Raw genomic sequence first — 27,853 nt, forward strand, 5'->3', positions numbered from 1 at the left:
GATTCAGTCAGAGAATTGCAGAAATGATATCAACTGTTCAAATTTAAGCCACGAAATATCAACTTCAACTCAAGTGACAGAAAAACATATAGCTGAGAGTACTATTTTGTTCCGTTCAGTTTTCATTCACTAAAACAATAATTTATCATCAACATTTTTGCAAGAGAAAAGTATTTGCAAAGAAGAAGTTCAAAAAATTGCTACTATCACCATCATAGCGAAGTCTTCTGCTGGGTTGCTATGGTAACCAGAGCTAACAGGTGTCAACAACGCAATATATGGGGACAGATTTCAAACTAAAATATGTACTATCGTTTTAGGAAAAAGGACAGCAGTTCAAGCTTGTAAACTACTTGGAAACAGACTGTAGATAATTTTATATATTCAACAATAATGTAAGATTCATTCTTCTTCTTCTTTTTTTTTTTATGTATAACAATTATTTATACTTAGTGTAACTGTAAAGTATTTATATTACACATCAACATTGTTTACTGCATGCTAAGATAATCATATGTATCTTAATTTTTGACAAAGTAAGCGATATTTTTATAAACAAATTGTCTGTGCTCTCTATGATAATATTTTGTTGATAGAGGGCAACAGCATCTTTATTATTACAAATGGATGTCCAAAAAGGGTTTTGGCAAAGTCTTGGGATGTTATATGATCAGTGACAAGAAATGTGATCCTGGGTCTGAAAATCTGTCATTTGCATATTAAAAGGCATGGGACTGTGCAGTTTGTATGAAAACAAATAGGAGAATTGTGAAGAAATGTTGGATGACATATACATATAAGGATGTGTGAAAACATGAACAGTTCAAACTTTCTGTTTCTAATTTTATCTTTTCCAGTTGTCATCAATAACCTCTCCAGAATTTATTGTAATTTTGTAGTATGATTCCTCTGCAGGCTTTTCTTTCTTCAGTAACATCTTGTTCCTTGTCATCAACACTTTCTTATACTGGCAAATCAAAAATAATGCATTTCTGGACCCACTTTGACATAAACAATATTCTCTTTAGTTGTTTGTAGGGGATCCTCCCAATAATGGTCAAGCCTTTTTGGAACATCTTGCAAACATTAATCCAACTGTCACAGAATCTACCGTAGGTATCTCTTATATATTTTAAGGTCATTCATCATTTGTGAACATGCATGCATATATAACATTTTTTTGAATGTTTTGTTTCAGATTACCACAATGTATGATGCACAGTATGTTTATACAAAAGTTCGATCTGAATTTGGTCGACAGTGTGCATTTTCCGATGACATACCCAAGAAGGTGGATGAATGTAAACCAGATGAATCACTCTTCAGTAATTATATTTATAAAGATCCTTTGGATCGAGGCACTCAAGTTTCGACTGATTATTCTGAACATGAGGTTCGTATATTATTTCTTATACATCATATAGCCTACATAGCATTTTTTATACTTATCATTATTATATTAAAATTGACAAAAATGTTAAAATGAAATTCAATTCTAATTGTACGAAGTACAGGAAGAATAGTTCCCAAAATATTAACAAATCGTCCCCTGAGAGTGTAAATGTTCTATGTCCAATTTTTAATAAAGTTTGACATGTTATATTTATTGTACCTTTGTCATCACTGTGCTGAAAGTTTGTATCATTGCAAAGGCTGATATATTGAAGCCTCTCTGAAAAGAAGTACTTGTTTGGTTAGGTACTTATGCTGTAATTATTGAAATTTCAGATAGAACAATTGCACGCAACACTAACTTTGATTTGAAAGTACCAGTGTTCTAACTAGAACACTAGATTTTAGAAATGAGAGTAGGTAGATGTTCTGTAATGGAGATGAAACAAAGTAAAATAAATTCAACTGTTCAACTACTTTGATTCAACTTTTATTAAAAAATTTTGTCTCTTCAACAACAAAAGTAGGAACCGAAATCCGCTACTACTTCTAAGCAGCTCCTACAAGTGACTGAGGTTAGATTGTAAGTTGTTTATCTCATACTCAGACGGCACTTGTGGTTTGTTGAGCAAAATTGTCATAATGTTTCATTGGCTGTTGGAGTTTGCATTCTCATGCCTGTTTCCAAATTTTGTAGATGAACCAAAAACACCCTCGATATATCAATATTGGTTGTATGTAGGCATCAGGCGATAGCAGAGATGAAACAATTGCATCCTAAGTAGACCACCATCAGGGGCAGTGCCAGGGGGGCATGAAGGGGTGCTTATGCACCCCTATTCAAAACCTATGTTGAAAACATTAATGTGTCATATGTTGTAGTCACGTATGAGTGACCGAATGTTGGGTATTGTAGTGAGACCGCTGTTAATGTATACAACAGCCAAGCATTGAAAGAGAAGCTTCATATATTTTTCTGTACTGTCGGCAGTCTCTATAAAGATCAGAGGCCGCTGTCTTTCCTTTCGATAGTATTGATGTTAAGAATTGTTTCTTCTTTTCTTTTAAGAGGCCTGTTTGTGTTTTTCTATATTTGCCTACAGCTCAGTAAGTTCTTTTTTTTTGACATTGCTGTTAAACGGTTTTATTGTCCGCTTACTTCTTGTTCATTTCTCCAAGTCGCACTGTAATAATAATTTCAGGTGCTTTCAAGACATCATCAGATCGCGCTTGGGAAATTTTTTAACGCGAGTTGTATGCCAGTGGTGCAACCACAGGGGGGCAGTCTGGGGGTAATGCCCCCCTCCCAACCTTGGTCGGAAATCAATTCTATGGGGGACAAGGGGCAAAAGGGAAAACATTGACATAAAAAAAGAGAGGCTTGCAGAATCTAAGAGTAGCAGTACAAAATGATACTTAAAATGTAATTACTTTCCATGTATTTCTTCATTTTTTCTTCCATAAGGCAAAGGGCACCTGCAAAGGTTGAGGCACAGAAAGGCAATTGCCATCCTTGATTTCAAATTTTATATGCAAATACAAAAATATATTTCGTAATTTTTTTTTTCGTACATTCGTAAAAGTTCAGGGTGTAGGGTGTGGCAAACAGTTTAAATAAAAATGTTATAAAAGAGAGAATGTGGCGCCGTATTAATTTAATATTGTTTTCAGTTTGCAATAATTTGGATATAAAATTTTCTTGCGAGCGAAGCGAGCAATATCATTCTCTTTCTTCAATGCATTGAAACTTACCAGAGGGAAGTATTGTAAGTATGTATTTCAGATTGTTACTGCTAAGCAGTTTGATCTTAAATGCATGAACAATTGTTTGGATGAAAAGAAGCGTGCACATTTTAAGAGATTTATATCATTTTTGCTGTTGATTTGTTATGAGACGGATGAATTGATTATGTAATGCTTTTAATTAATATGTTATATATATGTGTTACAGAAACTTTAAATACTTACACAATTTAATGTTAACATCTTGCATATGTATTTTGTTATTTCTTTCGTCGCTCCATGTTGCATATGTGTAAAACATATGTTGGACATGAAAGTTAAGCATGTCATATGTGTAAAAATAGTTATATTTGTCGTGCATTTTCTGTCTTTCAAAATTATAATTTGTGTGCTTGTTTTCAATTATTAGCTAGTTTGAAATTGAACGGGTTGAAAAAATATTTCAATATTTGTAAAACACAAATGCTTTAGCACCGACTTCTCCCCTTCTTGCGTGCTTTACGAGGATAATAATGTCTTTGATACTACCATTAGTAGGGCCTTCTCGATGGCGCAGTGGTAGCGTCGTCGCCTTGTAATCAAGGGGTTCCAAGTTCGATACCTGGATGCATATCCCCCCCCCACTTTTTGCCACTTTTGCCCCCACACTATGCTAAAACTTATCTACAAAGGGAAATAAACTGTCTTTGCCCCCCTGGTTTTGGAACCCAATTGCCGCCACTGACTACTACTATTACTACTACCGCTGCTGCTGCTACTACTACTACTGATACTATAATGATAATAATAATAATGTCATTATTATTATTATTGACACATTTACTTGCCGCCTCCCCCCCAGACAAAAATTCGTGGTTGCACCTCTGCTAAAACATGCATGCATATTTCATGCTTTCTTTATTTTCAACATCGCACCCCCTAAATTTTATTCTGCACCCCCAGATGATTAATCCTGGCACTGCCACTGACCACCATAGACAAAATATCTCGATTTGTTTACAATTTGGTGTAAAAATATCATATTTTTGTTTTCCACTGACAAGAAAATCCTAGAAAAGTCAGGGAATTCAGCCTTTGAGTAAACAAGTTATTGAATTTTATAAAAAATCTCAAATAGTAAGGGAATATAAAATATAATTATTGTATGTTCAATTCAATTCAATAGTCTTTATTCTTGGGCAAGGGTCAGCAAATGTTGATAATGTAAAATTGTAAGCACTAATTTTGCTACAGGTGTTTTGTTCTTGAAAATAAATATTACTTCAGGAAATGAAGTAAATGATGGCATTTGTAGAGGACAACGGGGATACGCAAATGGACGAGAAAGTTGGATGAAGTGCCTGTAGTAAGGCATTCATCTCCAGTAACTGAATAGAACAACACAAAAAAATTCCACCTGGTTGACCAGCTGAGGGGTTTGAGCTTGTGACCCGATGAATATGAACCCATCACCTTAACTACTCATCAGGCAGTGGCATTCAGCATGGTGACAACACAACATGCCAACCTTAGGTAGATTTCATACCAAATCGACACATGACATAAGATCTTCACACCAATGTGACAAGTGACACTTCACACTGCACACACCTCACTTGTCAGTTCCCTCTGCATTCTAAACCATTCAGCAAATGCACAACAAACAGACTGAGGCAACACACTTCACACTATACAAAAGCAGCCCAGTGCAAGTGACATGTCACTGCGATGTCACATGATGTGTGTGTCTTGTCACTTCAGTGTAAAATCTCCCTTAATAGGTTCACACACCACAGAATTTACCCTAGTTTATATCATCATGTGTGAAAAGATCTAATATATTTCCAGATAAATACAGTTAGAGCAGAATATGAGCCACGAGGCATGAACCACACAGAAGGTGGATGGCCTCGTGATGTCAATGCCACAGACCCAGAACAGATCTTTCGGTATCGAAAGAAAATGGAGAAGGATGACATGTATATTAATGCTGTGCTTCATTTGACTCCGGTAAGTTTTGTAGTTGAGGTAGAACCTCAGTAAATGTCTCATATTCACAATTGTTGTATAAATTTTAATGCAATAAATAATAGTCATTGTTGAAAAGATTCTCTCGGGCTATCGACCAGGCGAGTTGTATTGTTCCTGATCGATAGCCAGAGAGAGACTTTTCATCATTTGTCACCAGGAAAGCTTCAAGATTTACTTCAATAGTCATCGTGTATTTGTGATTCTATTTGGGGCATTTGTATACCTTTCTAAATTAAATCATAATGATGAGATTGAAGAATGAACAAAGAAACGAAAGAGGAAGCAAGCATTGATTTGTGCCTAAATCCTTAGCACAAAATTAATTATTCCACCACTGACAGGTTTGCTATTTCTTATCTTTTAACTTTACTTTTAGGCAGGGGCGCCGACTTGTCAAAATTATTGGGGGGGGGGCTCTGATCACTGAAATAAATTAATGAATGACTCACTCCCTCCCTCTTTTTAAGTTTTGGCCTCAGTGTTCGGAATCTCGTAAAAGCCCATGAATTCCTAAAAAATATCAAAATTTTCATTCGCATTTCGAATGCAGAATGTCAATTGTTCACATTCCCGACTTTTAATATCTGCTACCAAAACAGATCTCCCTAATATATCAACAATCTCGTTCTGAATGTCATGTGAGAGCCATTTGTAGCCCGAATGTCCCATCCACTCCCCTAGTTCATGCACATCGTCTTTTGAAACTCTTTAGTAAAAATGGCCCTGGCACCCACCCAGCATCGAATGACATGGGTACCTGGGGGAAACCTTGGGGGGTAAAGGCGGTCAGGGGTGTGATGCTGATCACATCACCCCCACTCATGACCGGATCAAGAAAGTGTGGGGCGTTACCCCCACACCCCCTATTTACCTTCATGGCGTGGTGCTAAGCACAGGGGAGCACTTTACCTTTTTTTATAATTATATACTTACGCTAGTACATAGTAATAAGTCGTGTGTTTTGCTGTCTCTGGTTATACCCCCCCCAAGTTTATGGTTTAGCGGTCTCAGCTCCCCAGCGTTCATGGTCTAGAACATTTCAAATGTGTATTTAAAGTTAAGTTCATGTGGCACAATTCAGAGTAAACTTTACAAGAGAAGCAAAGTAATACATTAGATTGTCTTAAGCAAATTATTTGGGGGGCTATACCATCACATCGTTAACATTGGGGGGCTTGAGCCCCCCCCCCCCCCAAGCCTATGCTTTTAGGGGATTCCTGTTAACAGAAAGCATTTTTATAAATTTATTAAAATTAGCATGTATTAATAAAATACATAAACCTAACAACGTAATGCTCCAAGTGAAGCACAGCTACAATAAAAAGAGGCTACTAATGAGCAGAGACAGAATAACAACCTATTTTTGGGGTTAGTTTCAGGAAAATTGGCAGATTGGAAGATCATTATTTAGTCCATGTTATCTGATTATTTCTTGTGTTTCTGAAATCTCAAAGGAAGGAGGTGATTGTGTAATTCTAGATGTTAATGGGGGAAGTAATAGATGATTGTTGGATTGATTTGGTGCTTTAAGTCCACTTTATGCACAGTAAGGTTAATTGGGACTGGGCCTACAGTTTAAAGTGGGATCCGAACCACTATGTGCCTCCACCAGGTATCAAACCTGGGACCCCTTGATTACAAGGCCATTGGGGAGGCCTAATAGATGATTGTTACCTTTAGTTAATTTAGATAACAATGAAGGAGTGAGAATCTCTTTAGACATCAGAGAGGAACAATCATCATTTACTTTTATGTTAATTGATGATTGTTAAGCATTTCGGAGAAGGATGGTCATTTAATTTTCAGACATCTTGGGAGGGCTGCCCCCATTCCTCTTAATCCTGATATGTTGATGACAATGAATTGGATAAAGCATTTGAGAGCCGACTCATTTGTATAATATTCCAGACATTTTGCGAGTAATTCCAATGATCTTTTCCTACTTATGTATACATTTTTTTATTGTCTTTCAAGATTATATTTCCACATGATACTCTTGGAACCTTTTCTCACTAACACAGCTTCATGAATATGCATTTTTGGGGCATATTTCAGTGTTATCACATATATTATTTGTCACTACTTGTACTTTGTCTTTGGATATTCTAGATAATATACCACTTACAATTTACTCTGTTATTTATTCTCTCCCTTTTTATTCACAGGCTGTGGAGCATTGCATATTGCAAAACAATGCTATTGACATATATGAAGAATACTTTGGATATGAAACGAAAATAACTAGCGAACATCTTGCTTCCAAGACTGTAAATGTATTCCGTGATCCAAGTACTCAGAAGAGGCCGATTACACACTTAAGTTGGTCAGATGATGGAACAAAAGTTGCTGTGGCACACTGCATCTTAGAATTCCAGAGAGCACCACCTGATACAAGCCCAAATTCTTATATATGGGATATAGGTTCAGTATATTCTTACACTATAGTTAAGAAAAGTGCTAGAATCACCAGTGAAAGGGTGTCTACTAACTCAAAAAATGTTGATTTTGTTATGTGTATGAAGATTTTAATACCTTGAATAACTCTACTTCTAATAACGAATTTTAACATGCTTATAGCATCAAGACATATGTTTTTCTGTGGAGGACATTACATTCTGGATTTCTTTTGATTTCTAAAACTTCCCCTAACTTAGGGATGGGATATTGGTTTATCGGTAAAATTACCAACTATTTTACCAATCCAATATATCTATAAATGTCTTATAATTTAGTGCAAAATTCTGCCTCTTTGTTATATATATATTTTTTATAATCTTCATGCCCTACTTTTTAAAAACATAAATGTCTTTTGCATTTCAGTCACCTGGAAACAAACATTTACTAAGGAGGTCAATGAACTATTTAGGTTCTTCAAGGACCATTTGGAATTTTATATCGAATTGGTAGAATATCGGTATCGGTAAATTTTACATCGGTACTTTCTCGGTATTGGCCAAAATTTCACATCGGCCCTTCCCTACCCTGACTAATAACTGTACTGTCGCTTACTTGATCTCTTATAAATAGTTCAAAATGTATGGTAGTTTCTATTTTGTTTTGTATCATTTTTCAACACCTCTAGGCATTGCATATGAAGGATTTTTTTCAGAGGGGGGGGGCTAAAATTGTAAAGGTGGATATTACGTAACTGTATTGTAAGAGGGAGAACACACAATAAAAACATTTCGTAATTACTATTTTAACCGTCATTTTAAAAGTTGTTGAAAGGCAAAAATGCTAATTGGAGGATTTGCATTCACCATTTTGGTTTGAGAAAAAGTTCTTTACTGCTTTCATTTGAAAATTTCGGGAGGGGCAGCAGCCACATCAGCTCCCTCCCTTCATACACCAGTGCCTCTTTGTTAACATTATGAGGAGGATGGAAAAAAACATACATCCATACCTTAACCAGGATAACTTTCATTGTAGTATGGTCCATTAACATCATCACAGAGACAAATTAAATACATGTTTATTGCTGAAATAGCATATGGCATACAAGGGACTTGTAGTAACTCATTCTAGTGAGTGAAACCAGGGTGCGAAATCATTGAAATCTGGTGGAGGGAGAGAAAGTTATCCATCTTCAAACCCCCTCCCCCACAAACATATGTGTATATTATACGATATACATATTTGTAATGTTAATAAAAGTAAAAATAAATTGAGGACTAAAAGTGGTAAACATTGTAAGTGCCAAAAGCAAAAGTGTTGGGAAATTGCATTGTTCTGCACATCAGCCCATAAGAACGTGCACACTAGTGACCTCTTTACATGGCCTTTGAACTACTTAGAGGGCTACCAGCCACATTTCACGTTTACATTGTACCACATTATAAAGCATGGCACATTTCACAGTTTAACGTGTAAAACGGTGTTTGAATTATTGTGGCACTTACAGCGTTTACCAATTTTAGTCTTCAGTACTCAATTAAAAATATATTATTATTATTAATACTATTGTTATTAATTACATAAAGGAAATTAATTTGTTACTTTTATATTTATCAGATATTGCAAAGAAGCTAATTTCTTTACCAACTAGTTAAAAATGTTAATAAATTATGAAATAGTTCAAGTGGTTTTATTATGTGTAACTTTTTGTTAAGTTTGTGCTTTATGTTAACATAAATCAATTAGATTTCATAGTTACTATTGTTTTGCATTCTTGTTTTACTTTTATTGTGCGTATTGATGTAGATTTGTTAACTGAATGCATTCAGTACTCATAACTACACTAATTTGTGTGTGTTTTCGATATTATTCTTAGTAAAGTATATTTGAAATTAAAAGTTATTGCTTATCTTTTCTTTGTTATAACAAAAACTCTCCACCTGGATTTTTTTGGTGGGGGGGATTTTTCAGGCCAAGATTGTTGGTGGGTGAAATCCCCCGTCCCCCCAGGATTTCGCACCGTGAGTGAAACTCAACACTCTTTGAACCATAAAATTCACTAACATTTCATAAGTATGTTGATGTAATGTTGCAGATCCTTTCCACAAGCAAATGAAGTCACTAGTGACATGTTGACATAACAAAAATATTAGCTACTGAGTAGCTAAATGTTAACACCCTTACCTTTGATAAGAATGGTCCTGGGTTTGATCCCTGCCAGGAACCTCAAAATTTCAGTGATGGCAATTAGGAAGTTACTGCTACCCTTACTTTCAAAACATACTTTTACTGAGACAATCATAAAATTAACATTAATTTTCATTAATAAACCTCATAGTTTAAATAGGAAAATATAGAAGCAAGAAAATTCAAAGTAAACCGCTATGCTTGAAGATAAAAAAATTGCTTCTATCTTATTTACTGTATCATAATATTGTTCATAACTGTCGAAATGTATAGAACAAGCAACTGTTAACTCAGCTACAAAAGTAACCAAGTTACTGTTACTCATTTCAAAAAGGAACTAATTACACTTACATTACTTGAAAATGTAACCTTTTCTTGTAACTGTGTAACAAGTAACTCACTACTTCCAAACATTGACATGTGCAGAACCATGCGTCTTGTGTATTGTACTTGCAAGTGAAGGGGAGGGGCAGAAAGGAGCAGACTTCCTTATGGCCCAAGTTGAACGGATGGAGGGGAACAAGCACGAAGGCTTTTGGCTGAAGGTTCTCTTTTTTGTGGACCCTCTATAACACCTGAGGTTCTAAGTCACATGAAAATACATGAAGTTTTTCATCCAATTGTGTTACAAAATTTAACTGAAACTTGAACTCAAATTTGTATCCATTTTCAGATAATCCAAACAAACCGGAATTTACAATAACGCCAAATTGTTCTCTGGTTAGTATTGAATATAATCCAAAGGATACTCACATCCTGGTGGGTGGACAGTACGATGGCCTGGTTGCATGCTGGGATATGAGGAGGGGTTCGGATCCAGTTGAGATCAGCCCTGTAGCAGCAGCTCACAGGGACCCTGTGTATAAAGTCCTGTGGATCGCTTCCAAAACTGGAACGGAATTCTTCTCTGGCAGTTCGGACGGAGTAGTAAGTACCTTCTATTTCTCGTACTGGTTCAAGAGTCAGTCAACGATATTTCTAAGTAATTTGTGTCTCAAGACTGGCTGATCGGAGCGTGTCCATTTCAGAAATTTCCTCTTTTCGAGAAAAAAACCCTGCAATATTCCAAAATCTAAAGTATCTGCTTAAAATTCCTTCTAAGGCATTCATGTGAATCATCATGTGGTTTATTTTTGCTGTTGTCTAGATAGTTACAATAGTTTTGTGGCTACACAAGCCTATTAAGCGGAAGCAAACTACACGACAATTCACGTGAATGCTCTACGTAGAAGGAATTTTAAGCAGATACAATCTTTCAGATTTAGGAATATCACAGTTTTCGAGTTTCATCAGCCAAAGGTCCAGCCGAACCTTAATAATGAAGGGTATGGGTGGGTGTCCACAAGGAGAGTCATAATATTGGAAAAATGCCGATTATTATTAACTACTATCTAATGATTAAGAGCTGCAGTGGTGTCCAGTTGGTAGTGTCTGACTAGCCTGCGGGAGATCTGGTTCTGATTCCAAGGGCCCTGCATAGAACAGCTCTGCGATTCACTTGGCCTCTAATCAGGCCCGTAGCCAGGTAGAGGCCAGGGGGGCTGAGCCCTTCCTGGAGCTGCTGTCAGCCCCCCCCCCCCCCCCCCCCCCGACACTGCCTTCAGCCCCCTTGACATTAGGCGAAACTATTTTCTGTAATTTGTTTGCAGTGAAGAGTGAAAATATAGACAGCAGATGATATTTTGCTCACAACTTTGGTGAAGGATAAATACACAGAACATGAACAACAGCTAACACATTTCTTCATCTTATTTGTAAGAAGAAGTATAAGTAGCGGCAAGTATTTAGAAGGTTCTTTCCTTTATCTGTACCTTCGCTGCCCCTGTTGCAACCTCCCGTTTAGACAGAAATCTGTGACTTTGATGACATCATGCAAATTCCCTCTTCATCTGCGTCAAAGGTCAACAGCTCCCAAGTTTTCAGAACGAAGGGGAGTTTCATTTTTTCCGCCGGGGGTGGAATGTACTGTAGGTACTATGATTGAATATTGTGCATTTTTTCTTGTGTGATATAAATATCTGTATCATCAAAAGTAGTATGGAGTGTGTAGTAAGGGATGATTTCAGTAGCAGTCAACACTTAAAAAACATGATGTTTTAAAAGATATAGAAAAATGTAGTATTTGTATGATATTTCTAAATTTCATATAACTTAATGACCCTTCCCCCACATAATTTACCTTATTTTAATACTGTTAAACTTTTGAAAATTGGACTTGGTTTACAAAGCCGATAACCCGTGAGCCCCCCCTGGAGATCAATTCTAGCTATGGACCTGCCTCTAATACCCATGTAATCAGGAGTTTTTGTGTGAAAAAGGTTGGATTTACGTTGCTTGACCAATGAAGTTGGTCTTAGATTGTCCCAATAGCGGTTTCTAAACCATGGTAAAGCGAGTCAAAATCAATTTTAGAAACTACTTTCTCCTGTTAAGATCACAGTTTTTGCAGCATTTGTTTCCAAACATGTTAGGTTGGCACATACTGAAAATATAATCTCTCATCCAGTGGCATGCCCAAGGGGGGTTGGTGGGGGTCATAATCCCCCCTTTTTGTCCCAGAATTCCTAAAAAAAAGAACACGAAAGGTAGGAAAAAATGGCAAAATGAGGACTTACTACTTAAAACGTACATATAACTCCTCCCTTTCGAAAATCCTAGGCACGCCACTGAGCTCATCAATGAAAATAGAAGCTATTCTCTGTCTTTTGTCAGCCACCAGGGATGATAACTGATGTATATTGCTTGTGGTTTGTCTGTTTATCTGTAGCAGAAATAAAACATTATTACAGGTAGTATCCTTATCCAAATGGTTATCTCTCTCTAATAATAATAATAAACAAATGCTGTTATGCAGAGACTAAATCCCCTGAAATGTATAAAACTAAGTACTCTAGAAAGTGTTGCTACTACTTGATTGATTATTATTTTTTTGGTTCATCAACCCTTGGGTTATTTGCTCCATTACATTGTGTAGGGCCCAGCCCCTTACTATAACTAAACACAACACAGTCTCTTGAGAACTAAATTCTCGTTACCTAGATTAAAAGCTGAGACTGTAAAAGCACTCGGCACATATAAGGATCAAACACAAGACAACATGCAGCCATATAATGATTGCATGTTCAGGTGGCAGAGTATTTTTGGCCTGCAACATTGCAGTGACAAGGGTGTACTACGTGGAAGTGAGGCTGACATTTGGGCACCTTCTCAAAAGAGTCTTAGCTTACATCCTGAAGGTAAACTGAAAAAAAGTGATACCATTTGTTCAAGAAAGTGGTAAAAATTTCTACTTTACATAAATAATTTGTATTTAATAATAATCCTTTCCGCAACAGCCCTGAAGGGCCTTGGCTTACCTACCGACTGCCGGTCTCCCTCCCACGCTTTCCTTCGTCACCTCTAAGCGTGGAGATCTGCAACCAGTATTGGAATAGTCGGGGGGTCAGCCCGATGTATCCCCAGCCATTATAGTAGGTTTCCGGGACCAGATTACGCTTACTCATTCGAAGCTTCCCAATTTCCTCACGATGGTGGGTTGCCACCGGTCCTATACGTAGGCCGAATAATTCCGACCAGAGCCGGATTCGAACCTACGCCGTCCCGCAGCTAGCTTCACAGTAAATTATATATAACAACACAAGCATATATCTATGTTAGTTTTCAGTATGGATGTGTTAGTATAACATAAAAACACCTCATCTCCACAAAATGGCTGAGATTGGGAATGAGTGGGGCCATAACTCTACATCCCCTCATATGCCTTCACAGCATGTTCCGAGGCACAGGGAGTAACTTTACCTTATCTTTTGTTATAATTGTATTTTTAATGTAGCGTACTCCTAATGCACGCATCATTAAATAAGGTATTTGTGTTTTACAGATAAAATGGTGGGATATGAGGAAAATTGAAGAGCCAACTGACTCATTAATTTTAGATCCATCTAAAGGTGATCAGTTAATGTCTCGTGCCATGGGAGCGACATGTTTAGAATATGAACCGACAATTCCGACAAGGTTCATGACCGGAACTGAGCGTGGTAAGTCAAATCCCAAGTGGACAGATTTGTTTAGTCTTTGTTGGTACAATTTACCATGCAGATTCTTGTTACATAATGTATTCATGAAATTTGACTGCAGATTAATTTATGTATTACAGGTATAGTTTTTTCATGCAACCGGAAAGGGAAAACGCCATATGAGAAACTGGGATATCAATTTCTTGCTCATCTCAGCCCTGTTTATGCACTGAGTAGAAATGCTGGATACGTGAAGAACTTTCTTACGGTGGGCGACTGGACAACACGCATATGGGCGGAAGACACTCGGGAGTCATCTATAATGTGGACAAGGTAATACTCTAATGGCATTTCTCAATATGGACGTTTAAGCTGACAATTTTAGCTGTACCACTATTGTTGTGGAAATAGTGTTGTCAGAGTGAGCGCATTGCTCACGTGCAACCGATTACATTATATATTTTTATTTACATTTGTGCATTATTTAGTCAATAGGTCTATCCTGTTTCTAGTGAGTTTTCGTACCTATATGTTCTTTTCGTGTTAATAGAAAATTCTAATAGTGTCACAGTGATTTTATAAAATATCAGATTTCTGGAGATCAGATGGAACTTCCTCAGAGGCACATGCACTATTTGTTAACGCTGAGACTTGTTGGCTTCGATGATGTCTACTACACTGTGTGAAAACAAGTAAACATTTTGAAACAAAAATGTAATGAATAAGAATGATTATAATAAACAGATCATTACAAGTACAAAAAAGTAAATTTAAAAAAAATTAAAATACGGTGAAATATGCCTGAAAAGCAAGTGCGGCGCTCACCCTTGACGTGACCGATCCCGGGTTAATATGACAATATTTTTATTGTCATATTAGCCACAGAAGTTGTTATCAGCACAAAGAGAGTACATTAAAAAAAAGCAATAAAATGCACACCAGAAATGTTAGTACTACATACAAAAACAAACTCTAAAATGCTTCACAATTACTAACTACTTACCTCATGAACTTTTCCTCCGAAAGTTGTAAAGTCTTTCAAAATTTACAGTAGAAAAAGTAAAGTCAATTGAAAGATACATTTTCGAACACTCATTCCATTACAGATTCCACCGCACGAGGCTGACAGATGGACTGTGGAGTCCAACTCGATTCTCAACATACTTTGTAACAAGAACAGATGGAATTCTTGATGCATGGGATATTCTTCAGCAACAAGATGAACCAGTTCTTAGTATCAAGGTGTGTGTGTACAGTCTAAGAGAAACATATTATTATTATTTTTTGTTTCTTTGTCGCTTTTCTGTTACTTTCAGCTAATCATGATGAGTGATGATATGATGAATGGACACTCACAATGAACACCCATGTATTCGAATCCAGGACCACTGGTGTCATAGAATGCTATGCTAACCATTTTACCACAAAGGTTGGCAGATATGAAATTAAAATATAACCGATTAGGTTCTTGGTGCAATATATAACAAAGTTCAAAATTTTAAGTACATATTAATGATTTTTATGGCAGAGGGGCAGGGAGGGAGGGAGGGAGAGAGAGAGAGAGAGAGAGAGAGAGAGAGAGAGAGAGAGAGAGAGAGAGAGAGAGAGAGAGAGAGAGAGAGAGAGAGAGAGAGAGAGAGAGAGAGAGGAAGAGAGAGAGAGGAAGAGAGAGGAGAGAGGGAGGAAGAGGGAGATGGGAGAGAGAGAGGGGGGAGAAGAAATAGCTTTATTTATGTATTACACTTGTACCTTACGAAACACTAGTCTGGCAAATATTAATTTTTGCAGTGCGCAACATATCTTTGCCTTTACCCCTGATGACATAAGGATTTAATCACATTATATATCAAATTGTTCTCTGAATATCTTCGAATTCAAACAGACCTTAAGGATGGTCGGCATAAATCATTGCCATGTCAGGGGTTCTAGATTTTAACCTTGGGTAAAGTATGAACGTTTCTTCATGTATGGTCCCCTGTGGACCTCTTCATTATTCATCTCTGCCAGTCAGGGACCTGCAGGATTTGTTCCATTCTTTCCTTCTAGACACATCGCATAAGGAGAGGGAAGAGATAGCAAGGAACAAGCTTCACGCTTCAAGCCCACCATTGGTGCATGGCATTCCCCGTACCATTCCTACCATCGAGACGAGGTCTATTTATACTCTGCTTTGCATGGGACACAAGTCATCTCACATATCGTCATTTCCTGCAAGAGCTGGACCCTCTGCTGTGCTGTGCGTGTGTAATGTTGAAAAATGTTCGGCACATCCTTCTTGAATGTGCCAATTTCAATGTCCTCGGACAAACTTCAACTTCCAAACTTCTTGCCATCCATATTGGGAGGTGTTGACAGAGTTTTAAGTAAAGTTTTGAGCTTTCGAGAAGTACGGGCCTTTTACACTGTGTCTTGAGGCAAATTTTTAACCTTTATGATGTGTTGTGCATATCTTGTGGACGTGCCTTTACAACCCTGCTCTTTTAACCATTTTCAAGGGCTTTTTACAACAATTTTTTTAAAATTTCAGGAAAGGGGATTTTTCCTTGCATACTTTGAAGGTAATAAAACACTAAAATGCTGACCACAGCAAAATTTATTGTAATAAAAATAATCACTAAAAACGTAATGTTTCCACCCTCTAACAGGGTCTTCTTCAGACGAAGATTCACAATAAATTTTACCTTGGTCAGCATTTATTAACATGGAAACAAAGCTCAACAGCATTACCGTTATACTTTGAAGGGTGCAAAATGTATGCTAAAGCACAAAAAAAAAATTTAATACATTCATTCATTCTTGATTCTCCATGTAAATAAGCTTTTTAATGCAGTCATCTTTTTTTTTTTTATGGCACTTAATTCAAACAGTTCAAAGCCTATCACCAAGCCATATCTGAAGCACTTTGTATGAGACTACACCAAGTTTATTTAAATTTATTAATTTAAGTGAGATGGATGGATGAATGATGTTAAAGATGTCAGTAAATAGTGGTTATTGACAGAGTCCTGGGCTATAGTGTCAGGCAGAGAGAGAAATTTGCAAATTTTAAAAAAAAAATGTATTTGATATTGCATATACATATAACTACAGTCCGGCAGAATTAACTTGAGAGAAATGGCTGCTCTGTGAGTGATGCAACTGCGCTCGAATTGGCTAGAGGGGGGACTTCCCGCTGTAACGGGCCAATGGAAACTCTAATGTTCGGGCACGCGAAATGTTACCAACTGTTGAAAGGACTCACATGCAGTGACTGGTGAAGCAAGCGAAGTGGCAGTGTTTCCAAATTACGAATTAAAGGTAAAGAATAAACTGTTTATCCATTTATTGTGTTAGAATACTTATAATGCTTATAATTTTCTTAGCATGTCCTCTTAATACAGTGATATTTCCGTTACACAATGTACAATTTTTCAAATCTCCCATCTCCCGTTGTCAGCTGATTGCCCGTGATTCACGTGAGAGTCAAGCGTTCGCTGTAGGTTGGTACTCCTGCAGCTGCACCGGCAGCCATTTGTCTCAAGTTAATTCTGCCCGACTGTAGTCTTGATGAAGATAAAAAGTCTTCTTGCATTCGTCTTTCAGCTTTGTGATGATCCACTGAGAGCCATAAGGGCACACGACGGAGGACAGCTCGTGGCTGTTGGAAATGAAATTGGAACAACATATCTGGTGGAATATTCCGAGAATATGTCAACGGCAACTAGACAAGAAAAAACATTACTGCAAGCTGTAAGTGCCTCGATCCCTCTACAAATGCATGCACAGTTCTTTCAACCTTATTTCACCTGTCAACATTGTGAATATAACCAGTCACACGATGTATAGATAACGTTAACTGCTTTTGTGTTTTATTTCCCCATACATTTTACACAGAACTGAGCAAATGAACAACTTCATTCAAATTTAATCACCGATAGTCTAATTGGGTTCTTGTTCAAAAATTGTAAGTAAAAGTAAGTCACTCCTGATATTTAAAATTGTATTTTTCACAAGCGTACAAATTAGCACTGCATATTTTCCCCTCCCTGCTAAACATTAGCTTCCTGAAAGTTATAACTAGAGCCTGGACATTTAGGTGCTGCACCTACAAAAAGAAATAATGTTGGGTGCTTCCATATATGGAGTGTTATACGTGGGTTAAGTCATAAGTCATGGAAACAATTTTTTTGTCGCGAACAGGGGACAATACGAAAAATCTAAGATATATGTTTGAAAGTGTATGAAATGAACCTTCGGATGAAGCCACCAGATGAAGTCTGGTGCAGGAGACTCTCGTAGGGAAGAGGCAGAACACAGGACATTGGACAACAATATTTTATTATGGGATGAACAACAAGTACACAAGACTACACTGTTTAACAACCTTCAGAGTATTCACCCAGGTTATTCACTGTTTGATAGGGCATGGCATGCACACCCAGTGCTTCCCGTAGCTCTGTATGGCATTCCCGTGCATTTCTGCCGCAGATAACTCCTATTTTAATGTACGAACGTTGCTCCTCCTTCACGACCTCCATTTTCGAACGCTGTCACTCACCGACTGAACTTGGGTGCATGTTTATTACCCCACCTTTATTCACATACAACATCTGGTGGCTTCTTTCGAAAGTACATTCCATACACTTTCAAACGAAGATCTTAGATTTTTAGTGTTGTCCCCTGTTCGTGAGAAAAAAAATAGTTGCCATGACTTAAGACTTAACCCATGTATATTGCCATATAGATCCATTCTGTGGTGCATTATTCCCCATAATTTGCACCTATTCTGCCCTTTAAACATGGTTGCAGTGAGCGAGTTAAAGTAAAAATGTACGATTACATGTGACGTTCTGTAGTGGGAATTTTTGGAAGAAATGGGAATTTTTTGCCTTGTGGGAGGGAAATTCTACAAAAAGGGGGTTTGATTGGTGTTCACACCTGTAAACTAATTTGTGCATCCATAAAGCAACTGAAGGAAGGAGAACTACCAGCCTCTGAAGAATGGTGGATCTTCGCAGAAACCAAGAACAGTCTTCAACGATTTGTTCATCACAAAGTGGAACAGAGTTTAACCAAAAATCAGGACATATTATTACCAGTTGGTAAGTGGTGATGGATTATCATTAAGGGACAGGATTTTTCTGACGTTTGTCCCCTTAGTGTCTGTTGACGTGGAGAGGGCATTCTCCGCATACAAAACTAAGATACACATGAATGTACTTGAGGTTTTCTTGATTCTATTTACACCTAAACATGAACCAATTTTGGTTCTTTTTGGCACCTAAAGATCTGGGCTCTAGTTATAACCCAAAGTGGATACCAACAATTTCTAAACACTTTTTTGTAGCTTAGGAATTGGGAACATTGTAAAGTAAATCTCTGAATATACAGTTCCAATTTTGTAAGCTAAACCTACTGTAGGCACCTGGTATCTTATGTTACAGATGTGAATGGACTATTCATGTTCTTCATGGAGAAAATACAATTTATGTCAACTGGTAGATTATGACGCATCACTATCAGCAGAGTTTTCAGATCAGTTTATCTGTATTTTTTATTTGATTTGATTTTTGTTCCTTAGTGTCACTTTTCTGCCACTTGTGGCTAATCGCAATGATGAGGATGAATGGCAATATGATGAAATTGGTGAAGGGATATTCAGAAACTCCCCTGCCATCATAGAATGCTTTAGCAACCACTCCGCCATGAAGGTCAGGTGTTATTTTCATGAAATTCCCAAACTTTATCAGGTTATGGAGCATTACTAGAGGCACATATGTTTGGTAAATAAAAAAGCAAAATTTCGGTGCAAAAACAGAGTAAATTTCGGGTTCAAAAGCTGTGAATAAAATAAATTTTTGCTATTATAGCGGTATATGAAATGACATTTTGGTTTTAAAATTGTGAATATAATCCTAAATTTGATTTAAAAACTGCACTTATTACACAAAATAAACATATCCCATCTAATAGCACATTTATGTAGTTACCAAAGTATTAAGTTTATTGCTATATAAAGGGGTCCATTTTTGCTTCTCAAATATTTACAGCAGAATTAATCAATTTTCCATGAATTGCATAACTCACAGGATAATTGAAACTTCAGAAAGTGTAACGTCGGTAAATAAACTCTAAATTAGGTGTTTAAGTCTACAGAAGTTGTTTCCGATCTATGGTGATGCAAGGGGCATGTTCATAAGCTCAAGACAAGGTGTTAAGTCACACATCTCGCTCAACCCATTTCTTCCTCCAGCAAATGGCAGACAAAACTGGAATTCGTGCCATTCCTTTCACACACATTCCAGTGAAGTCACCTGATGCCTCACCAATGGACTTTTGCACCTTTGGCCTACTGAAATGAGCCTTGTCTCAAAGGAGATCCCGCATCATTGAAGGGCTATGGAAAGCCTATCAGGAGGAGTCGTTGAGGCTGGACATGACTACACTTCGTGCCAGTCTCCTACAGTGGAAACTTCGCTGTCGGGCAATTGCCAAGATGCAGGGACACCAAATAAAACACTCTCGATGGTAGCAACATGGTTTCTCTTACGGTAGGTGCAGTTTGAAATCGTCACCATAGATCGGAAACAACCTCTGTATTTTGCATTTTGCAGTTCATTTCGCATCATTTCGTGACAAAACAGGGTAGTAAAATGCACCTGTCACCTTTCAGAAACATTAAAAATTAACATTAGAATGTGTTATTTCACATTTAGTGTTTTTGTCAAAAACGAAATATGTATGCCTCTAAGCATTACAAATAGATTTAATACAGTTGTTCTGCAAAGTAAGGGTACTCATCGCAGAGGTATACATACATATATATATATATATATATATATATATATATATATATATATATATATATAAAGGTGCAAGATTTGGCATAACATTAAATTACTATATGTTCTAATGCTGGTAATCTACTACAGCCTCTCTCTCCATTTTTTGTTCGACACATTTACTTTCAAATGTTTTACTTAAGAGTTTGGTCCTTTCCTTTTCATGACAGATGTTTGAAAGAGAAGCTCGTAGGGAGAAGATCTTGGAAGGACGAGCCAGGGAGATCAAACTGAAGAAGGCCAAAGGAGCAGAGAAGAAAGAGGATGAAAAATCCGAACTAGATCTCGTGCAAGTTGAGGAACTTTATAAACAGGCTGAAAGGGAATTCTTTAAGTCTGTCCAAGAGGTGAGATACTTGTAAATTTACCAAAATCTTGCATTGAATCTAACAGGATGTCTATAATTTCGTAAAAACAAAATTCCAGGTTACCCAGACAAAATCATTACAGCAATTAGTGCATACAAACATGTCTGGAAGAAAAGTGCAATATTTGAGAATTTCACTTAACCAGGTTTTAGAACATTTAAGTTTTAGTTTTAACATTTCACACTTTAAAGGTAATAACGAGAAGGGAAACTCAACAGTAATTGATGTTCTAAGGTGAGGAGAAGTGAGCTTCTATGTGATACTTGCTATGTAACAATTAATTCTTTTAGTAATATATGTGATCTATCAGAAATATCTATCAACAAGTCCACCCGACAAATTACAAGTAAATGACAAATACCAATATGTGTAGACTTTTACACAAAAATAGTTCAAAACATGGCCCCATTCCGAACTAAAGTATAGTTTACGTAAAACTGTTAGCGAAAAATGCAGGCTTGGCTAGGACTCAAACCCAGGTCTCTGTCATTCTGTGCCATTGCTCTACCACTGAGCTACCGAGCTGGCAGCTCAGTGGTAACAGTTCTATGTAGTACATCTCCTGTGTACCTAATTTAATGAAGTAACATCTCTACACCGGGAGAAAGACGAAACGTCAATGTCTACTGTGTTTCAAAGGCAACAGATCCTATTGTGGTAGCACTGGCAGAGACAATTTCACACAGGTATAACAGTGGAAGTGAAAAATCAGGCAAAGCCAGGCTGGCTTGGTAGGTCAGTGGTAGAGCAATGACACGGAATGCCAAAGACCCCGGTTCAAGTCCTGGTCGAGCCTGCATTTTTTGCTAACTGTTCTACGTAGTAAATTTTCTGTATGTGCCTAATTAAATAAAGTTTGTCTAACAAATTTTAAACTTCCCTACTTGTTATTTTTTCCCTTGTTCAAAAGCCTACTTTGAGTGCACTACTACAAAAACATTAATTTTTCCAGAAACAGTAAATTTCCCTGACATTTTCAGACTGGTAGACACCCTGTTCTAAACATATCCATTTGGTGGATACACGGAGAGAGAGGTGATCTATTCGAATCACCTATTAATTTTTCTGTGCAGTTTTTGGATTGTGACGAATCTCACACCTGTCTATGCCAGAGAGGCAGCAAAATAGATTGCACACCGGACAGAAAAATTAATAGTTGCCTTAAAACTCTCCAAACTACATGTGTTCTACCTGCTACCAATATGTACGGGCATAATTTTTAGCTCTTAGATTAAAAAAAATAAATTTTCATTATTTTTTTCCAGAACAAAACAGCACTTTACATTTTAGAAACACCTTCTTCCATTACTTTCAGTGTAAATAATACACGTTTTCTATATGCAGCTGTATCAAATAAATTTCTAAAGAAAGTTAAGATTTAATGTTAAAAAAATGTAAGTTCACATCCTACAAAAGAAACATCACAAAACCCTCGTAAAAATTATGACACGCACACAAACAGCGTAGATGACTGTTACGGACCTCCTTTTAGGAAGCTAGGAAGGCATTAGGGTGGTGGATGTGCGAGCAAGTGCGGTTTATTCTGGACAACTACATTGTCTGTGTTGTTTCAGAAAATTTACGAAGGTTTTATGTTCTAAGGTTAAGACGAAGATGGAGAGATGGACCTAACGGAAATTGGTAGGGATGGAAAAAGAGTGGATGGATCTTGCTCAGGATAGGGACAGACAGCAGGCCTGTGTTGTTGCAGCCACAAACCTTCGGGTTTAAGAAGGCTACAGAGTTAGTTAGGGTTAAGATCAAGATTCATGAAGAATTGCAGAACCACAGAAGTGAAATTAAAATGTCATTGAAACCTTCCACGTGGTTGTCTAAAGTTTGTTGCTTCTTTGAATCTTTTTTTCCCAGCCACCAGTCAGTAATTATAATTTTGTCTCTCTGACAGGACTTGCGTGCGAAAGGCCTACCTCCCGATTCAGGACCAACTCTGGAGGAAATTGAGGCAACGGAAAAGGCAGAAAAAGCAGCGAGAGAAGCTGCAACCAAAGCACCTCCACCCACAAAGACAGAGCCGGATGCAGCTACGGGCGAAGAGGAGAAAAAGCCTGACTAATCGGGAGGCAAATAAAGGTGCAAAAGATTACAGATTAATTTCAAGTTAACGTCTTCGGAAATTTCATGAAATGAAACTATAATGAAAGAAATACCAACAGTGTTAACATTTTGAGTTTTGTGTTTCATTTTTGCTTTTGTTGAATAAAATCCTTGTTACAATTGATTGAATTGAAAATTCTGTGTGCATGAGAACTTGGTCATCACAACCCATCACATTATACAGGGCCCATGCCCTTATCATAGCTAAAATAAATATGTCTGAGGATTATAATGTTCTTTATCTGCTGAGGCTGTAAAGGGACACTCGGCACATATAAAGACAAAACACAGGACAACACACACATCCCTACAGAGAATTATCTGACCATTGGTCCAGATGCCAAAGCCTCGTTAGTCTGCAAAAATCGTATCATTCTACAGAATGACGGCAAAACCAGTCACTCCCACAATTAATCAATGGGTGATGTAACTTATTCATCCTTCATCCTCAATGATGAGAGCACTCGTCATTAACATGACAAGTCAAACGCTTGCCAGTGCAAAAGGCACAACTAAAACTAAACCGCTTAACAATTAGAAAATACAATGGTCACTCATTGGGCTTTATGAACCTTCGAACCCATATCATGGCTGGGTTAGGATAATTACCTATCTGAAGAGTGATGATTGATACAAAGTAACGTTGAATAAAATAAAACTAAGACCTCTCAAGGCTTCGTTGCTCGTTGACCAGGACTCGCCTCACTTTCCCTCAAGTTCTTTCTCCAAGCTCCTCTCTCTCCTCAATCCAAAACCAAAGTCAGTCCCTTCTCAGTCTGTCCCACCTCTATATCACCCGGCCATGGAGACCTTCCTCCATGCCGAATCGTGATTTTTACTACCTCTATTGCAAACACCTGACTCCATACACCTGATGGAACTTCCTATATCCTGAATACATCAGGAAGCTTGCATAGCACAACACTGTGCATTATTCACATACCACAGAGGTTGAGACAACTGGAGTAAACAAGTGAATGCCCTGGTCAACATGAAGCATCCAGAGATAGTTGAAATAAAATATAATCTTATAGATTAATACGAAATGCAGTCCAGGGTGTACCACATGGAAGTGAAGTTGACATTACACCCTAAATTCCTTGTTACATCATATTTGAAATGTAATGTTGTTTTCAGGGGGTGGGAAAACAAAGGCCCTTGACCAAATACTGAACAATTAAAGTCCAGCTTCTAACATAGTCACAGCCAGCCAGCAATGGTACGTACATAATTTTATTGAACATAAAACTATTATTTTTTATGTAGACAGGGTTTTCATTATTGTGCTACATTTTCTCATTTTGTACTAAAGTGATTTGCTTTATTTTACTTCACTTCTTGTTCCACTTTTGGCTAATTTGCGAAGGTGGGGATGAGTGATGACATGATGAATGGACACTAACAAACATCCATGCCCAGGCCGGGATTCGAACCTGGGACCCCTGGCATTGTAGCACAATGTGCTAACCACTCTGCCATGGGGGCCAGCTCATTTTGTACTAAAAATTCAGATTAATGCATTATAACCAAGAAGACATGGTACATCATCATGTGAATAACATGAAGCAGAAAATAAAAATGGGCTCTCAATCCATAACGCAGAGTAATTCAAAAGTTGCCATACATAGCACACAAAGCCGTTTTGTGGTTACACATGTTCAATATGACCTCCGTTGTTGTGAATGCATATGGCAATGCATTTGACCCACTCAGCTTGCACTGCATGCAGTCTTGACAAGAGATGCATCAAGAATGTGTGATATATATGTATGGTGACTTTTCAATCATCCTGTATTTAGTTATATCACTGGAAGCGAATACTCTTAAGAGTTTAATCGCTGGGCTATTTTGTAACTACAATAACAGTTACTAGGGCTCGGAAGTTTGAAGACCTATAAATTGCCAAAAAAAGACCTAAAAATTGAAAAAAGGATGTATAAATGTGATCCAAATTAATTAATAACTTCAGTTTTAATTACATATTTAATGAATAAAAAATAAAAAATTCTGGTGGTATGAAACACACAGTGCGAAAAAACTATATGAATGAAATGCATCTTCTTTCAGTCCAAACATGTTTTTCTCTCGTTTCAGGGATAGTTCAAATATATTTCTTCCTTTCTTTTTTTATTTCTTTACTACAGAAAGGATGTTTAAGAGGTGATGAACTGATGATGATTCGAATTGAGAATGGGCAGTAGAAATGCAGTCGAAAGAAGGTGAAGTTGCCAAAAAAAAAAAAAAAAAGCTGTTAAGACCTAAAAAAGGACCAATAAGCCAAAATGAACATATATTATGTTGGGCCTCGTCTTCGGACACTAGGAAAAAAAAAGATTTTTCCTCAACTTCCGAGCCCTCGTTATTACTAAGTTGGGAAAATGCTAAATCACAATTCAACTACAAATTATGTCATCTCACTGTGTAGTCATAACCTGTATCTCAAAATGCAATGACAAAAGATAGTGTGTCATGAACACTAAAATACTAACCATTAAAAAAAAAACAACACTAATTACAGACCAAAATGAAATAAACTTGTCATTCACTAATATTTCAATGGGTCTAAATTTAACATCTGGATTTTACATTTCCTGCATACTTCACTTTATATTACCACTTCTACGAAAGTGATAATGAAAAAGGTCCTTTCCTTCAGTCATAATGACTGAAACCATTTAAATGGTATCTTTAAAAAAAATGTGCCAGGAATAATACCCTTGAGTTTAATTATTCTGAAAATTAAGCAAAATTTGAATTTTCACTAACATGTTATTTAATTGAAGGGCTCGGATGTAGAACATGGTAAGTGGCATTTTGTTTATTTCAGAGTTCATAAAAAAAAAAAAAAGTTATTACAATCTATACTGTAGATAAAATTGTTTTCGTGTTGTGTTTACCAATCTCACAAGGCTTCAATGAGTCCAATGCAAATTGTATGACATGGCAATTTCGCTAGAAAATTGAAGGATGAAACATTTTACTTCGTAACTCAAAAATTACCAAAATGTCACCATGTTTTACAGCCAAGCTCTTCAATTATTGAAAATTTCCTACTCCATGCTAATGAAAAACCAGACTTTTTTTTTCTCTCTTTAGGATGTTGGGTTGAATTAAACCCAGTTCCGAGTGCCTGATTTCAAATCATTCAACAAGTAAATTCTAATTTCATTATAATCGGCTGAATTATACTTAGTTCAGGCTGATGACAAAAAAATTAATATACTGGCCTTGGTTTCAGAAGAAAACTAACTACCTATCTAGCCTTCTTAACCCATTACTGCCCAGTCGACATAAAATTTAATAACTTAGTATATTTTTTTGCTCATGTGTTTTGTGGTATTTCATTACAACAATAATTTTCGTGGATGAGTTGGCAACTACTTCATCAGTGACATTCAGTTTCCCTCCACAGAGCTTGGTGAGTCATTGTTGTTCACACGTGTTTCCATTGTGTTTGCATCGTGCGCTATGGCTGCTAACAATAGGTATGTTTTTTTGTATTATCCTAAAACTTAAATAGGTTATTTTTATGTGTGCATAAATAGCACATATTGGTTATATTTACACTATGTTCACTTTCTTTGAATGGATATCATCATCTTCTACGTACATCATTATAATTTAGTGTCGACATTTGTCGACAGTGAGCACGAACGGGTCCACTGTTTTCATCACCGGCCGTGTTACGATATCAGTTGTATAATTTTTCCAGGTTGACTGTAGAGCAGATCGCTTGTATATTAGAAGACACACACGACCTCTTAGATGCAATTGTATACACTGAGCCTTCTGAGAATGTTCTTCTAAGCGATGGTGACAGTGAAGAAGATTAACCTATTGGAGATATGAACAAACTTTCTGGGAATCAACTTCGGGCAGGTGCAGTGCTGGTTTGCTCCAAAATCACCGATAAGGAAATAGTACATTTGAGACAGGGTGAACCAGATGATGATGCGAGCGATAATGTTGCAGCTATTTCAGTGTCCGATGTGCCTCAGTTGATTTTGAAAGTCCTCTGCAGAAGCGACCAAAACAAGCACATATCCCGATAGTTGTATTCAAATCAAGACTGGAGTAAAAGTTATACCTTCACATCAGAGAATAAAGTCTGAAGTTCGTAAGTGGGAAAAGAGTGACATCAGAGATAAACCTTCGATCAAGTTTCTTCATAATGATTTCACACCGGACCAATTGTTCGAAATGTTTTAGGACAATGAAGTAAGTTATTGAATTTATAGTTCAATCCACAATTGAATATGCTGTACAGAAGGGAAAACCTGCATTTACATTGTGCAAGGATGAACTCAAACTTTTCTTTGCAATATTATTCCTATCTGGATACAATGTAATGGATAGCACCAGAATGCATTGGGAATTATCTGAAGATGTACATCACGCTGGTGTTTCGAAAGCAATGTCAAGGAATAGGTTTGAAGAAATACTGCGATACATACATTTTTGTGACAATTCAAAACTAGATGCTGTTCATCGTTTTGGGAAGATAAGGGCAGTTTGGTCTATGATGATTGAGCGTTGGCTCCAATTTTATCCAGGTGATACATATCTCTCAATTGACGAGCCAATGGTGCCATATTATGGGAGACATGGCGCCAAACAGCACATCCACGGGAAACCAATTCGCTTTGGTTTCAAAGTATGGGCATTGAATATTTTGGATATCTTATTCAGAGAGCCTTATCAAGGTGCTGCGATGGGAAATACAATACCAGAATTGGGAGTAGGCGGCTCTGTAGTCATGGATTTGATATCCGAACTTTCGACTCATTTACGGCTCTGTTTTTTGACA

General features: G+C 37.1%; 1 protein-coding gene across 1 annotated transcript; it reads left to right on the forward strand.

Annotated features, from left to right (window-relative positions):
* The first annotated feature begins 252 nt into the window (after positions 1-252).
* On the forward strand, positions 253-23,182 carry Dnai2 (dynein, axonemal, intermediate chain 2). Its single transcript, XM_083136334.1, has 11 exons — positions 253-395; positions 1,199-1,393; positions 4,963-5,124; positions 7,311-7,566; positions 10,400-10,653; positions 13,607-13,763; positions 13,883-14,075; positions 14,849-14,984; positions 17,325-17,471; positions 20,734-20,910; positions 22,838-23,182. Exons 2-11 carry the CDS (start codon positions 1,208-1,210, stop codon positions 23,003-23,005), a joined length of 1,836 nt encoding a protein of 611 aa, XP_082992460.1. The 5' UTR covers positions 253-395; positions 1,199-1,207; the 3' UTR covers positions 23,006-23,182.
* The last annotated feature ends 4,671 nt before the right edge of the window (positions 23,183-27,853 follow it).

The sequence above is a fragment of the Lepisma saccharinum genome, chromosome 15 (assembly GCF_977018435.1).
Source record: "Lepisma saccharinum chromosome 15, izLepSacc3.1, whole genome shotgun sequence".
In the NCBI taxonomy this organism is placed as follows: domain Eukaryota; kingdom Metazoa; phylum Arthropoda; class Insecta; order Zygentoma; family Lepismatidae; genus Lepisma; species Lepisma saccharinum.

Coding starts and splice junctions, on each gene's coding strand:
- Dnai2 (XM_083136334.1), top strand. CDS start 1,208: ATGTATGATGCACAGTATGTTTATACAAAAGTTCGATCTGAATTTGGT. Junction 1,394..4,962: donor CTGATTATTCTGAACATGAG/GTTCGTATATTA, acceptor ATATATTTCCAG/ATAAATACAGTTAGAGCAGA. Junction 20,911..22,837: donor TCTTTAAGTCTGTCCAAGAG/GTGAGATACTTG, acceptor TCTCTCTGACAG/GACTTGCGTGCGAAAGGCCT.